Below are 16,723 nucleotides of genomic sequence, written 5' to 3' on the forward strand. Positions count from 1 at the left end.
TTTCACTGTGGGATTTCAATTATATTGATGTGTAATGGTCACTAAATGTGATTTTAGCACTTGTCTTTCATCACTGGAATGTAGGGGATAACTTGAGGAAACTATGTAACACGTCCTCTCCTCCACACAACCATAATGTATTATGTACATTAGCAACATTTATAACAAATGATCAAAATAAGACTATATACATTGACAATAATGGTAGATTAACAGAATGAAATCTATGGTAGGATCACTGGGTAAACATCAGGTGAAAGTAGGATGTTTGATTATGTCAGGATCATGTGTTGGGAGATCTGCTTATGGGGGCACATAGGCAATTCCGATGAATTGAGTGAAGCCTTATTGTGTTGGTGCTCTGTCACTGACCATACCGGCACACAGAACTGGGTGGCTTCCAGTCTTCAAGTACGCAATGTAACATGTTCCCTTCCCTTCCCTTGCAAATAATATCCATCACTTCCTCAAGTGATGACTTATCCCTCAAGAAGAATTCACAAAAGGTAAAAATGACCCAATCAGCAACCATCGCCAGCTCATCAACAGTTTTAACAAATCCCAGCATCGGTCCAACTTGATTTCATAAAATTGATAAAAAAGGAAAATGCAAAAACAACCCCTAAATGGTAAAGTCACCTCTTATTAAGCACCTCTTTCAAAGTGGTTTAAAGAGATACACAGTGTTTTGGAGTAGTGTTCCGTTAACAAATGACCACACACAGACATGTTGATCCATGCGTCAGCTGACATTACATGCCAGGGGAGATAATACCCCAGTAATCATTCATTCCACAACAAACAATTTGATGACATGGGCAGTCTAGCTGTCAATGTATGCCATGCCATGCTCTGAAAGTTGTACAGGGAAAGACTGTACCAGACATAGCAAACAGAGTTCAGTAACAATCACATGGTCGCTTGAGCTGCTAACCAGGCAACTGAGATCGGTGTGAAGTAACAATGGTTAGAAGTACTTGTTTACTTCTTGTTCTAATCTGGTATATACATGTGTATGTTAATGTTAAATCACTGACATCAGTTGGTCCAAAACATAGCATGTAAAGATTAACAGCAAAACATTGTATAAACATGTTAACTACAATATGTAGATTTCCATAAATCATTAATAATTCAATACTCGATATAAAACAAAAAAATGTAAATGTTCTCATTTATCAAATCTATATCAGTGAAATCAGTACTTGTGTGTGAGTCCGAGAAGTGATTAGGTCACTTAGTATATACATACCACATATCACAACATCATCAGCAAAAATACAGGATCAATACAACTCACACAGAGAATTCATTAATTGATCTTCCCCCATAATCAATAGGTGTTCCATGCCGGCTTAGCGAATATATTCTCGCCCTATTCTATTATGACAAACATCCTGGACTCATTCACCATCTCGTATATTTCCAACTTGGCACAGAGTTTCGCTACACCTACAAAATACTTACTACCTACGTGCAATGTTTGTTTGTTACTGATTTTATGATAGGGAGAGAGAGCTAAAAATATGCAGAAAAAATTACTCTGCTTCCTTTCATATCTTTTCTTATGATTAAACCTCTAAACTGAATATCAAAGGAATTCATAAACATTGGACATTAACACAGCAATATTACTAAAAGAAACAGCAGTTCCACAAAGGAGTGTAGCAATCTCATCAGTGACATTCATTGACAGTGACAGTGACAATGGTGGCAGGAAAACTTAGTAACCGTTACTAGGGAAGGAGCTTGTGTGCCTTGGACACAACTTCTCTTGTTCATGAGCTTGAAGTTAACAACCAATCAATCTCTTCTGAATAAGAGTTCCGCATTAACCTCCATCTACATTCAAAATTGAGGACTTGTCCGAGTGAGTGCTTGATGTATATAATCCAATCAGAAGACAATGTTTACCTGAGTATTGAGACGGGAGGGAGGTGGGAGGGAGTCCTTATGCTACCAGGTGAGCTGAGTACAGCTGATATAGTCGCTTGCTTTGCTTTGTAAAGAACAGTGTAATTTGACTGAACATCCACTCTCAGCATTGAGTCAATCGAGGCACAGTGAAGATATGGTGGCAAATGGGTCCATGTTATTTATCCATTCGTCACCACTCGCCCCTTTCCGTAACCTGCAAGAAGACTCGTCCCCCTATCGATGAGTGTTATGTGCGAAAATACGACAAACCAATCAGAATGCGCGTTTGCTTTCAAGTTGTTCGTCAAAGAATCCCTCAGAAATAATTTTTGATTTGACATATGTCTTGCATCTAAAAATATACCCAAGACACAGTTTAATGTGTTCAATCATACCGTATCATTCTGCATGTCCAGATGTGCTTTAAATTGTATCTGAAATATATATAATATATGGGGAAATTTATGTGAACCATTACGCAACGAGTTGACAATTGTTTTAGGTATGCCCGTTTGCGCTAAGACGCAACCTGGTCGCAAAAATGGCTATTAGAGGGACATGAGTCGCTATTCGGCTTGTCCTGGAATAACACGAGTTGGTCACGAATGGTTATTTATCATAACAGAATGGAACTGTACACAGGAAAATCAAGGCAGCAGGTCTTCATGTTTTTCCATTTCCTTATACAGTATAGTGAGTGAGTTGGGTTTTAATGCCGCTTTGAACAGTATAATAACACTATAGTATCACACTGCTGCGACATAACACTTCACAAGATGCAATTGTTTTGGCCATGCCTTAGAGTTCCTGGAAATTTCTCAAAATTATCCTTCATTACCATATTTACAGAAGTATGGAACATTTTGTCACTTGATTTTCTAAAAATGGAATCATACATGATGTACTAGTCTGAAACTAGTGTGATGATAGGATGAATGAATTGAAAGATGTCATCTTATCATTGTTGGGGTGAGGGCTGCTTGTCTGCTGCACCTGCTGCTTGTCTGCCCTGGGCAGCCTGCTGGTTGGACTGGGGTGAGGGCTGCTTGTCTGCTGCACCTGCTGATTGTCTGCCCTGGGCAGCCTGCTGGTTGGACTGGGGTGAGGGCTGCTTGTCTGCTGCACCTGCTGATTGTCTGCCCTGGGCAGCCTGCTGGTTGGCCTGGGGTGAGGGCTGCTTGTCTGCTGCACCTGCTGACTGTCTGCCCTGGGCAGCCTGCTGGTTGGACTGGGGTGAGGGCTGCTTGTCTGCTGCACCTGCTGATTGTCTGCCCTGGGCAGCCTGCTGGTTGGACTGGGGTGAGGGCTGCTTGTCTGCTGCACCTGCTGAATGTCGGTCCTGGGCAGCCTGCTGGTTGGCCTGGGGTGAGGGCTGCTTGTCTGCTGCACCTGCTGATTGTCTGCCCTGGGCAGCCTGCTGGTTGGCCTGGGGTGAGGGCTGCTTGTCTGCTGCACCTGCTGATTGTCTGCCCTGGACAGCCTGCTGGTTGGCCTGGGGTGAGGGCTGCTTGTCTGCTGCACCTGCAGATTGTCTGCCCTGGGCAGCCTGCTGGTTGGCCTGGGGTGAGGGCTGCTTGTCTGCTGCGGCCTGTGCCTTCTGTGCGGCCATCTGTTGTCTGATCTGCTGTATCTTTCTGCGGACGATGTTGAGATGTTGTTTGATGTAGTCCTCCTCGGGGGCGAGGTTGTGGGCATGGACCAGGCACTTCTCTGCCTTCAGCAGGTCGCCCTGCTCCACATACACAACACACAGGTTGTGGTTGCCCTGAACGTGTTTCGGATCCAGGGCCAGCACTGCCTCAAAGTTCTGTCAGAAGGAAACATAACGTGTGATGCATTTCATACTGAAGCTAATTGAACACACCCTAATTTAAATCTGAATTTTCAGGTTTGTGTGTTGAAGCACATTTCCTGAGTTGATATACTGTATTATTGGTAATTTTAGATAATCTAAATATTTTTTACATTTGTATACTCATCCTGCATTACTCCGTATTGCATTTACTGCTGTCTTTTGACAGAGAGACGAACTGTGTGAGATCCAGCTGCTGAAGAAAAGTTGTTCCAACCAGTAGAGGCAGCACCCTCACACAGTCAGCATGTGACCCGGAAGTCATGACGTCACATCAAAACACATAACTGCTTTAAATATAACATCTGAAACTTCATGGGGAGGCAGCGTAGCGGAGGGAGGTCACTTAGACTTCGTAATGCAGGATAAGTATACAAATGTAAAAAATATTTTAACTTATCCTGCATTACTCTGTATTGCATCTTTATCAGACGGCATAGCCGGTGGCATACCTTCAGATGTGATCCATAATAAACCCTCATCAAGGTCCGATGAATCCCCACCGCATACAAGTGATGACCGGAACATCTACGACCATTCCTGTCTTCAGCCAAAAACTAGAACTTACCTAACAGCGAATGCGAAACGCAGGAGAGCCCTCTAGTCTGGGGTGATAAACACCAGAGAGTTCGATGGGCCTGGGTTGGGGTATCGAAGAATCAGCGGCGCCGGGGTCAACATCCCAAGAGCAAATGCATAATGCAGGAGAGCCCTCTAGTCTGGGGTGATAAACACCACAGAGTTCGAAGGGTATCGAAGAATCAGCGGCGCCGGCGTCAACATCCCAAGAGCGAATGCGGAATGCAGGAGAGTCCTCTAGCTGGGGTGATAAACACCAGACAGGTTGACGGGCCCCACTTAGAGTATCGGAGAATCAGTAGCGTCAACATCCCTAGAGCGAATGCGGAATGCAGGAGAGTCCTCTAGTCTGGGGTGATAAACACCAGGGAGGTTGATGGGCCCCACTCAGGGTATCGGAGAATCAGCGGCGTCAACATCTCGTACCATTCCTGTTGTCAAGACACGAGAGTCGATGCAAAAAGTAAAACACGAATAGGTGACAGAAATAGAACAAGCGTATAGTCGACGAAGTCATCTATATCCCCCACCATTTTAATATGTTATGTCCCCAAACGAGGTAACTGACCCAACATTTCTCTTTGCCCATGTCAAAACAGCTGCAATGGAAATTCTAAAATAAAAATTTCTAAAAACTCCTTAATATCAAATGGCACCAGTTCTGTTCAGTATGTGCTTTATATATAGACATGCAATGTTTGGCAAGGAAATAATTCTGGAAATAATGCCCAGTAATACAAATTTCTAAAATTCATAAGTAGCAAAAGGCAACAATTCAGCATGTGTCTGATAGATGTGGAAAATTTCATCCAGAATCGAGCCCTACCCTTATTGTTTTCTAAGTCCAACTTGTTGCCATGGATACGTAAAAAAATACAAATTTCTAAAAGTGCTAAATATCAAAAGGCACCAGTTCACTATGTGTCTGGTAAACATGAAAAATTTTGTTAGAAAGTATTGAATGGGTTTTCAGTTATGCTCCGGAAACAAACTCTACCCTATAGAACCTAAGTCCAACTTGTTGCCAGGGAAACATAAAAAATAAAGTTTCTAGAATTCCTAAATAGCAAAAGGCACCAGTTCAGTATGTGCCTGGTAGACATGCAAAGTTTAGTAGAGAAATATTTAACGGTTTCTGAGTGATGCTCCAGAAACGATTTCGGGATGCACACACACACGCACGCAGGCACGCACACACACACACACGCACGCAGGCACGCACACACACACACACACATACACACACGGACAGACAACAGAACCCATTTCTATATCCCACGCCAACATCGTTGGGCGGGGGATAATGAGGCGGGTAGCCAAAAACTAGAACTGATCCAAGAGCGAATGTGGAACGCAGTTGAGCCCTCTAGTCGGGGGTGATTAACACAAGATAGATCAAGGGGCCCCGTTCGGGATATCGGAGAATCATTGGCGTCGAGGAATGGTGACCTGTTGGTCTACAACCATGGAACCAAAACTGTGAACACCGGCGACATCTTCCAAGGCTACATCACGGAGGTAGTGACTGGCGAAGACGGTTTCAGATCGCCAAGAACAGCCTTTTTGATTGACTGGATGGAACAGTTACTGTGAAGAGCCATGGTAAATGCAATCACCCTGATCTTGTGTTGATAGTGGGTTGATAGCCTTGGGGGAGGGTCCATTCTGGCAGCTTTATAAGCTTGGAGAATGAAATGGTATTCTAGCTGACATCTGACTGCGACGAAGGGGAGACCGGCAGGAAAAGGAGTTTCCTAGACTTGCGGTAGATCGTCTTTAGATCGTTGTATGAAACCTTCAGTGCCCTTACTGGGCATAATAAAGCTCCTCCTCCTCCTCCTCAGCACCCACAATGGACGGGGGGAAGGGAGGAGGTAGTGAATGATCTATCAGGCTCAGGCTGTCCTGGGCATGGATTCTTTACAATGAAGTCATAGCACAGCCCAAGATGAACGGCGCCCTGAGTAAGGCATTTGAACCGGAGACGTCGCGAAGCAGTTACCAAAGCTAGTAGAAACACCGTCTTCTTCCTTAGGTCGTACAAGGGAACCGTCTTAAGAGTGTTAAAGACCACAATCAGATCCCACATGGGCGGTCTGAACTTGGCTTTCTGGTCTTTATGATTGAACGAGCGCAGCAAGGCCTCAAGTTCAGGAGTTTTCGTCATTCTCCGATCGTCCGGGATGGCAAGAACTGAGTTGATGGCAACCAGGTATGTGGAGATGGTAGAGCCTTTCAACCAACGTGTGCTGCGCAAGTACAGGAGGAACTCAGCAAGGAACTGTGGTGACACTGTCATCGGATCCTGGTGTTTGTCTGAGCAGAATGCCTGGAACGCTCACCATTTATCATCATACAGTCCCCGTCTAACCGAATAGCCCTTGGCTCATAGGGCTTTCTGCAGATGTGCCAGGCGTGCAGGCGAAACCGTGCAGGTTTTTAGGTGTGGCAACCAAATGTGTCGGGGGAGCAGAAGGTTGGACCATGCCGGAAGTTCAAAAGGGTTGTCTCTGTGGATGTTGCATAGGTCTACAAACCAACTTCTGGCCGGCCACCAAGGCGCAACCAAAATCAGTGTCAGGTGCCTAGTGGCCGCGATCTATGAAGAACCGTTGGAGGGAGAACCAGAGGCAGAGAAGCGTACGCGCGTAATCCTTCCCAGGGAACATTGAAGGCGTCGACTGCCACAGCGCCCGGTTCTGGCACCGGTGAAATATAATTAGACAGCTGGCAGTTCTGAGATGTGGCGAACAGATCAATATTTGGGGTGTCAATCGTTTGACGAGTCTGGCGAAGACCTCTGGGTTGAGCTCTCAACCTGATGAGTGCTAAACGAGAAAGTACAGGTCAAGGGGGAAGACCACCAAGTCGAAGAAGCTGAAGGTCTGGTTTAGCAGGGATGGAGAGTGGAGAGTACCCTGGTTCCTCAAACACCACACCATGGTGGTGTTGTCCATGGACATGATCAACAGGGCGTGACTGAGAATGCTTTGCCAGCAAGTGACGTCCAGGATAAGCGCTTTTATCTTGAGGCTGTTGCTGTGCCAATGGAACAGGGGTCTCTGATATGTCCCGTTGAGACGATAGTGGAAAGGTGTGCTCACCTGTGAACCAAACCCCATGTAGACGAAAAAACCCGCTCCACAATCGACCGCCAAGGCATCGACGTAACCAGTAAGTCGGAAGTCAGAGCATTGTCGACTGAGGAAATCTGTAAACCTGTGGTTCAGGTAGATCACACCGTACTGCAGGAGGTAATGTAATCGTTTCTATCCCCTGAGTGTCGTTTAAGCGCTCACATTCTAGACAACACAATGCTAGGCAAGTAGTCAACAGGGGTCGAAGGAACGGTCGTTGGAAGAATTAGAACATTTACGCTGTATCTGGTAGCCAAGGCTGAAGATACAAAAGAGTCCTAGTCAGAAAGATCAAACCATACGAAGTAAGGCGACCTTTTCCACCCCTTGAATGCCGAATAAGCGCTATTGTTCTTATAGTGAGGGGACGATGAAACGTGGTGCCTCGCGACTGCCATGTTGGGAGCGGAGGTCTATCGTTTCCATCCTCTGTACATGGAAGGACTGAGACAGGCATCTGGTAAACATGCAAACCAATCTGTAGAAATACACTGCTCCCCATAGGTCAGTTGACCTAATTCCTGTCGGAGATGTTTACAGTCGGTGAACTTGACACGTGACATGTAAATACACATGTAAATGAGGTGCAATCTCTACACACAGACAATCCTCAATGAACTGTATGGTAGACATACAAGTGGTGTAAGAGTTTTCGGAAAAACTGCAGGAGCACCGGGAGTGCCGAGGAGCGTCGTGGAGGAGCTTCTTTGAGGAACGCCGGCGTTGGTGCCGGGGATGTCAACGAAGAAGACAGTGGATGTCGTCGTCGGATGGCGGGGCCAGTGCAGAGCGATATGATACACCGTGATATGAGAGACCGGTCAATGATGATCCCGAGAAGTGGGTACCCGGTAGCCTATGACGAAGGGGTCAAACAGGCTTAATGAGCCTGAACAGTGAAGATCTGCCAGTTCTGACACGGATGCTGTCCACCAGAAGCTCTTTTTCGATGGAAACCTAGCACGTATCGACCAAGAGGCACGTAGAAGACTTTGAAGAGATGGCTTCCAATGAACATGTGAGCTCCTTCAGCCTCATCCAAGGAGTGAACCTGTAGGTCATCTCTCCTAAAGCATGGCGCTCTAAACGCCGGGGTTAAGGAGAATGTCACAAAACAAAACCTCGTCCAGACAGCCAGTGGGCAAGTTGAATCTTTGAATCGCAAGTTGATAGTCACGATCCTGATGACTGTGTGAGGGTGCAGCCTCTACTAATTGGAACAACTTTTCTTCAGCAGCTGGATCTCAGTTCGTCTCTCTGTCAAAAGACAGCAGTAAATGCAATACGGGGTAATGCAGGAAAAGTTAAACAATTAACAGTTATAACATACAGTACAGTAAGAAGACAGCTACAAGAGTTTCAGTGTAGCCATGATAAGGGGCAAATACTATCAACTGAAACATAATGAATTACAAGGAGCAGGAGGGGGAATAACAGCATATAACACTTACTCCCATGTATAGTCTGGAAGGTAACTCAAAAGGGTGCACGGGAATCACGCACGCACAAATACGGTGTTAGAGTTGGGCGTCTCAACGTGCGTGATTCCCTTGCACTCTTATGAGTTGAGTTGTTTGGTTCAACTGTGTCATATGGCCCTGTGACACAGGGGTAGCATTATGCAGATGGCTGTTACAATGAATGCCCGTTCCGCCCGTGACGAACAGGTCTTGTTGTTGATGAAATATAGTGATAGCTAAATAGACAGATTTTTTATTCATGCACCGATTGTCTTTAAATGTAATATCCAGTTATGTATGACTGTTTAATAATCTCATACCAACTTTGACTGGCCTAGGTCCGATAGTTTTTCAGATATTGTAGTAAATGTCGGTACCTTAAATTACCTTCCAGACTTTAAAATGAAAATGCTCCATGTCAACAGGCTGAGTCAGAATTGGTCATATTTGGTTTCTTCAAAGCGATCAATCATAGATTATAATCAGTTGTTACCATAATTTATTCAGTAATTCAAAGTACATATTTTTAGAATAATTTTGAAAATTCAATATTGAAAATACTAAATCGTAGATTGGTTGGATATCGATGATGAATGTGTTTATGTGTAGTCATTTTACACATCATATTGATGTTAAAGATTTGAGATGCCAACTCCATATGAAATAGCATTCTCCACACTCCATTCTGGATGCCTACAAGGGAGAACTGCACTGGACCACGGTAGCTGCTCAATGATTGCTACTAATTGTTTGGGGCAAGTTCGTACCTGCTGTGCTGCATTGAGGTCCTTGACATAGTTGACATTCAGGTCCCCCGTCAGGATCAGCCCCTTGATGTGGTCCGGCTTATACTGGGGAGGTAAAAGTCACAAGGTAAAACAAACACTGATGAACAGCAATGTCGATAAACACTTTGGATGCCCCATAATATTTCAATCCTCATTTTAGCAAGGATCTATACCTCACCAACTGCTCTACAGTTGTCTTCAGTACAACCCATCTGAGCAGATCAAGCATGTAAAATGTGTCCAAGTTGAAGGGACCTACGTCAATACTTTGAGTTATCAGAGGTTCAACACAACTGAAAATGATGAACATTGAAGGAATGTGCAGGGACCAAGCTTTTACTTCGAAGCAACGGTAAGTTTGACACATCAAAGTTCAACACACCAGTGTTTGACTGTATAAGCACACGCAACTGGAGAGTTCGAACATTACTTATTCCCACGGAAGTAAAAAGAATAATGGTTAAACTTAAACAAGAGAACACATAACACCATCACTGAATACATGAGACTATGTAGTACAACCTTGCTTAGAGAGCACCTGGAGGTTTTACCTTCAGTGAGATAGAGGTAACCTAGCTTAGCTTGGGTGAAGTATGTATGTATTACAGACGTTCTGTCAGGGCTAACTCTCACCTGTAGGAGTGTCCGGAGATAGAGGAGAGCATCACCTGGTCGGTTCATGTCATTCACCAGCATCAGGGCCATGTTAAACAGAGCGCTCGGGAAGTTCTCCCTAAGCTGTCAACATAACAATACATCAGGGCCATGTTAAACAGAGCGCTCGGGAAGTTCTCCCTAAGCTGTCAACATAACAATACATCAGGGCCATGTTAAACAGAGCGCTCGGGAAGTTCTCCCTAATCTGTCAACATAACAATACATCAGGGCCATGTTAAACAGAGCGCTCGGGAGGTTCTCCCTAATCTGTCAACATAACAATACATCAGGGCCATGTTAAACAGAGCGCTCGGGAGGTTCTCCCTAATCTGTCAACATAACAATACATCAGGGCCATGTTAAACAGAGCACTCGGGAGGTTCTCCCTTATCTGTCAACATAACAATACATCAGGGCCATGTTAAACAGAGCGCTCGGGAAGTTCTCCCTAATCTGTCAACATAACAATACATCAGGGCCATGTTAAACAGAGCGCTCGGGAGGTTCTCCCTAATCTGTCAACATAACAATACATCAGGGCCATGTTAAACAGAGCGCTCGGGAGGTTCTCCCTTATCTGTCAACATAACAATACATCAGGGCCATGTTAAACAGAGCGCTCGGGAAGTTCAGGTCACACAATACCAGGTCCTCTGTCACACAATATCAGGTTCAATCTGACATAACATCAGGTCTACTGTCACATAATCACAATTCCACTGTCACACCATCACAATTCCACTGTCGTACAATCTTAATTCCACTGTCGTACAATCACAATTCCACTGTCACGCAATCACACAATCACAATTCCACTGTCTCATAAATCACAATTCTACTGTCACATAATCACAATTCCACTGTCACATAATCACAATTCCACTGTCACATAATCACAATTCCACTGTCACACAATCTCAATTCCACTGTCACACAATCACAATTCCACTGTCACATAATCACAATTCCACTGTCACATAATCACAATTCCACTGTCACACAATCACAATTCTACTGTCACACAATCACAATTCTACTGTCACACAATCACAATTCTACTGTCACATAATCACAATTCTACTGTCACACAATCTCAATTCCACTGTCACACAATCACAATTCCACTGTCACATAATCACAATTCTACTGTTACACAATCTCAATTCCACTGTCACATAATCACAATTCCACTGTCACACAATCACAATTCCACTGACACAATCACAATTCCACTGTCACACAATCACAATTCCACTGTCACATAATCACAATTCCACTGTCACATAATCACAATTCCACTGTCACATAATCAAAATTCTACTGTCACACAATCACAATTCTACTGTCACATAATCACAATTCCACTGTCACACAATCACAATTCCACTGTCACATAATCACAATTCTACTGTCACACAATCACAATTCTACTGTCACATAATCACAATTCCACTGTCACACAATCACAGTTCCACTGTCACACAATCACAATTCCACTGTCACATAATCACAATTCCACTGTCACATAATCACAATTCCACTGTCACACAATCACAATTCCACTGTCACATAATCACAATTCTACTGTCACACAATCACAATTCCACTGTCACACAATCACAATTCCACCGTCACATAATCACAATTCCACTGTCACACAATCACAATTCCACTGTCACATAGTCACAATTCCACTGTCACATAATCACAATTCCACTGTCACACAATCACAATTCCACTGTCACATAATCACAATTCCACTATCCAACAATCACAATTCCACTGTCACATAATCTCAGGTTCACTTCCACACAATCTCAGACCTACTGTCAAACAATCTCTAAGCCACGTTCACATAAAATCAGGTCCACTGTCAAATAATCCAGGTCCACGGTCAAATAATCTCAGGTCCACTGTTCATAATCTCAGGGTCACTGTCATGTAAACTCAAACCTTCAAATGAAGATAAAGATAAACATGTAAGAGACATTTCCTTCAGAATGCCCTATTAGTTGATGACTTGTTACAAATTGGACATAGGCCCTATCACTCCTTTGCTACGTCCCTTCCTAGGTCTGTAATGCTACAGTGTGTCCTACAGCTTGCTGCAAGGCTCACCTCCAGGGCTCGTTTGAAGTATTTCTCTGCCGCTATAAAGTCCTTGTCATCCATCGCCAGCATAGCTAGGTTAAAGTGTATCTTGGAGTCCTCTGGATCAGCGTCCAACAGCTTCTTCAACCTGCAGACACCAAGATCACATGGAGAGTTACCATCCATATTGAAGCAAGGTAAGAGTCTTGTTACCAAGCAGTACCAGCAGTGTTTCACCACAAACTCACCGAGTTCTTTTAGAAAGAGAAATTGCTTCTTAAGGGGTATAGTATACAGAAACTACTGATTCATCATGATAAAGAATCAATAACATCGAAATATTTTTGACATTTGTAGACTTTTCTGCATTTAATAGTCCTTAGTCCTTAATGCATTTCCTGCTGTATTTTGACTTTATTGTGTTTGCCAGGACATTTGAAAACATAAGACGCTACCAACTTGCATGTTTTAAATCTTGCCAGTTTGTTAACTTATCCTTCATTACTCTTACTACTTTTTTCACAGAAAGACAAAGCTGTGAGAGGTCCAGTTGCAGAAATAGTTGTTCCAACCAGTTGTGTGGCAATACCCTCACACACCTGCCACGTGACCCGGAAGTGGTGACGTCACATAAGAGCCCATTATTGCTTTAAATGTAACATCTGAAGACTTCTTGGGAAGGTAGCACTGCGATGGGAGGGTACTTAGATGGGAGGGTACTAAGTAATGCAGGATAAAGTTGAAAAATCAACTTCAGGAGGGTTTCTGATCGTGTCGGGTCTAAATGATACTTGGAAAATTGTGTTCATCTGCAAACCAATGCCAGATCCCATGAAGATTACATAAATGCCCTACCGAACACCAAGGCATGGTCGAGGGAAGTTGAAGCTGTATCCAGTAGACAAAGCTGAATATAAACATAAAACTTTAGTTTGAAAGTAAGGTGATCCTTTCCATCCTCTGGGCATCGTATAATCGCTCACATTCTTATATTGTGATGATGAAGGGACTTCCCATGTTGTTATCGGAGGTCAACGTAGCAGTCGTGGAAGGAATAATAAAATTGATGCTGAAGCTAGTAGATAAGGCAGAATATAAAATACTTTTGTCTGAAAGATCATACTGTACAAAGTAAGGTGATCGTTTCAATCCCCTTGGCACCATATAAGCTATTCAGTTCTTACATATAGGTGACACTGAAGGGTGTATCGTTACTCCGCATGTAGGCATCGGAGGTCTACTGAAGTTAGTGACTCGGTCACCTTGATGTAAGCGACAGGCATCTGATCGAGGGGTTGTAGCATTAAGTACAAGTAAGCATGCAGACCAATCTGTAGAAATACACTGCACAGCTAGCATTAAGTTAATTGACCTAATTCCAATAGGAGACATTAACAATCAGAAACTTCATGACACGTGACATTTAAATCACCCTGCCCAGTAACCTAGAATCCCGCATTTAGCCAGAGATGAGGTTCAAGCTCCACACACAGACAATCCTCTGTAAACTGTGTGTTGGACAGACAAGTGGTGTTCCCGAGTTCTGTGAGGAAAGTATGATGCAGTCAGTGTAGAAACAAAGTGATAGATATGATATTTGAGAGGCCTTGTCCTGACCTGTCACTGATGATCCCAAGAGGCTAAACGAGCGTGAAAAGTGATGATCTGCATGTTCTGGTACAGATGATGTCTACCAGAAGCCATGTGAACTAAGTTCAATGAGAGAACTATCGTCCTCTCCTTGGAATCGTTCACCAAAAGTTGATCGTACTCCGATGAGACAGGAAAAAAACGGGAATTTTCACAACGTCCTCACGGTCCTCCATTTTTAGGAAAGTGAAAAGTGTGTCTCAGATCTGGTTAGCTGTTGGCTTAGACGACTCCTTCATTCAGTGGAGATCCTCATCCTAGGTGTGTGTCCTGTCCACACCTCCAAAGCATGGATGGGGAAAACGTCCCCAGCGATATTGATAATATCACAAAATCTTCGTCCAGTACTGAGACCAGATCCTTTAGCTGGGTGATGGCCTGACATAACTGACATGAGCCGACCAGTCCTTATGCCGAGCGCCAGACAAGGTAACTACAAGTACCATGTGTAAACATCTTTTGGTATGACACGGCCGGGTATCAAACCCCGGACCTTCCTCTCACCGGGTGGACTTTTGACCACCAGACCACGAAATAGGGTCTTTCATCCAGTCAGGGACTTGGTTACGGCTTAGATGAGTGTCTTTCTCAGGGGAAGAGATTCGTTGTACTTAGGTACAAAAGAGCCTTCAGACGAAACCAAGTGGAAACCATATGTTTTTGCACACATTATTTGGGGTGAACTCCCGTAAGTGCAGGTATATTGAAGGCACAGGGGGCATCATGGGCGCCATATATTGTAGGTGTAGGGACATGCCAGGAGGCGCTGTGAGGTGCTGTTGTTGCTGGTTGCATGGCTGGTGCCGATGCTGCTGTTATCACCAGTGCCACTGTTGTCACCATGGGATTGCCGGGATTGCCGGTGGTGCAAGCTGGAAGGCCGGGTAAAGGTCCGAAACCTGTGGGGACTGTGTTGGAGCTCAAGTGCACTGGCGCCGGCACTGTTAAGAATTGACATCAGGGAGGTTGTCAACGCCAGGGGAGGCACCAGCGCTGGCGTGATCATGGATGTAGTCATCGGCTTCCAAGTCATCAGAGTCTGCCCCTGCAACCAAGTCTGGAGAACCGTGGGTGAAGTCATGCCCGAAGTGGAAGGTTGCTGCATCTCAGCCGTAGTAGCCTGCATATCAAAGATAGCAAGGGTAGAGGTTGTCTCTGCAGTGCCAGGCGTCTTAGGGCGTCTGAGCAGCCGCTGCGTCCGACGCTTCTTTGATACCCTCGGGTTACTTGATAAGGCTTGAGGGGGACTGCAGAAACAGCACTGAGATGTTGTCAGACAGGAAGCAGTGCAGTCTAAAAAAAATGAAAACGGGCAGGCAATTTAGAACTAAAAAACTCATTGGCTGAATGAGAACATTATGCAAGAGAAAGTGCAAACAAACATTTAAATGCCCACAGAGAGTATCGGATTATACATGAAACAATTACCAAGCAATACACAAGAATGGCTTAGAGCAACAAACTAGCAGAAATTTAAGACAAATTATGTATGGATAAGACCAAAAGTGCACAAGCCATAAACAACAACACAATAGCAAGAGAAAACAATGTATTCTCATGAACACATCTGACTGTGTTGGCTGACAAAGCAGTAATGTGCTCTTATGTGACATCACCACTTCCGGTCACCTGGCAGCTGTGTAAGGGTCCTGCCACACTACTGGTGGGAACAACTTCTTCTGCTGCTGGACCTCTCACAGCTACGTCTTTCAGTAAAAAAAAGTAGTAAGAGTAATGCAGAATAAATTAACAAACTGGCAAGATTTAAAACATGCAAGTTGGTAGCGTCTTATGTTTTCAAATGTCCTGGCAAGCACAATAAAGTCCCTGGTCTGTGTCACCCCTGTCAGTGAAGTCCCTGGTCTGTGTCACCCCTGTCAATGAAGACCTGGTCTGTGTCACCCCTGTCAGTGAAGACCCTGGTCTGTGTCACCCCTGTCAGTGAAGACCTGGTCTGTCACCCCTGTCAGTGAAGTCCCTGGTCTGTGTCATCCCTGTCAGTGAAGACCTGGTCTGTGTCACCCCTGTCAGTGAAGACCCTGGTCTGTGTCACCCCTGTCAGTGAAGACCTGGTCTGTCACCCCTGTCAGTGAAGACATCAGTCTGTGTCACCCCTGTCAGTGAAGACCCTGGTCAGTAACACCGCTGTCAGTGAAGACCCCAGTCTGTGTCACCCCTGTCAGTGAACTCCCTGGTCTGTGTCACCCCTGTCAGTGGAGACCTGGTCTGTGTCACCCCTGTCAGTGAACTCCCTGGTCTGTGTCACCCCTGTCAGTGATGGCCGGGTCTGTGTCACTCCTGTCAGTGATGACCCCAGTCTGTGTCACCCCTGTCAGTGAAGTCCCTGGTCTGTGTCACCCCTGTCAGTGGAGACCTGGTCTGTGTCATCCCTGTCAGTGATGACCCCAGTCTGTGTCACCCCTGTCAGTGAAGACCCCAGTCTGTGTCACCCCTGTCAGTGAAGACCTGGTCTGTGTCACCCCTGTCAGTGAAGTCCCTGGTCAGTATCACCCCTGTCAGTGAAGACCCCAGTCTGTGTCACCCCTGTCAGTGAAGTCCAAGGTCAGTGTCACCCCTATCAGTGAAGACCCC

The 16,723-nt window shown here is 44.8% G+C and overlaps 1 protein-coding gene across 2 annotated transcripts in view; it reads right to left on the bottom strand.

Annotated features, from left to right (window-relative positions):
- Positions 1 to 2,319: 2,319 nt before the first annotated feature.
- LOC124116315 (protein O-mannosyl-transferase TMTC3-like) overlaps positions 2,320 to 16,723 on the bottom strand; it is a 45,013-nt gene continuing 30,609 nt past the window's right edge. For both annotated transcript variants that reach the window (XM_046477597.2, XM_046477598.2), the window contains exons 18-21: positions 12,509 to 12,629; positions 10,367 to 10,471; positions 9,713 to 9,796; positions 2,320 to 3,724 (exon numbers count right to left, since the gene is read on the bottom strand). In XM_046477597.2, coding sequence (XP_046333553.2) covers positions 2,876 to 3,724; positions 9,713 to 9,796; positions 10,367 to 10,471; positions 12,509 to 12,629 — 1,159 coding nt within the window. In that variant the 3' untranslated portion in view covers positions 2,320 to 2,875. The remainder of the gene's footprint in view (positions 3,725 to 9,712; positions 9,797 to 10,366; positions 10,472 to 12,508; positions 12,630 to 16,723) is intronic.

The sequence above is a fragment of the Haliotis rufescens genome, unplaced genomic scaffold (assembly GCF_023055435.1).
Source record: "Haliotis rufescens isolate VD_foot unplaced genomic scaffold, xgHalRufe1.0.p SCAF_5, whole genome shotgun sequence".
NCBI classification, from domain to species: Eukaryota; Metazoa; Mollusca; class Gastropoda; order Lepetellida; family Haliotidae; genus Haliotis; species Haliotis rufescens.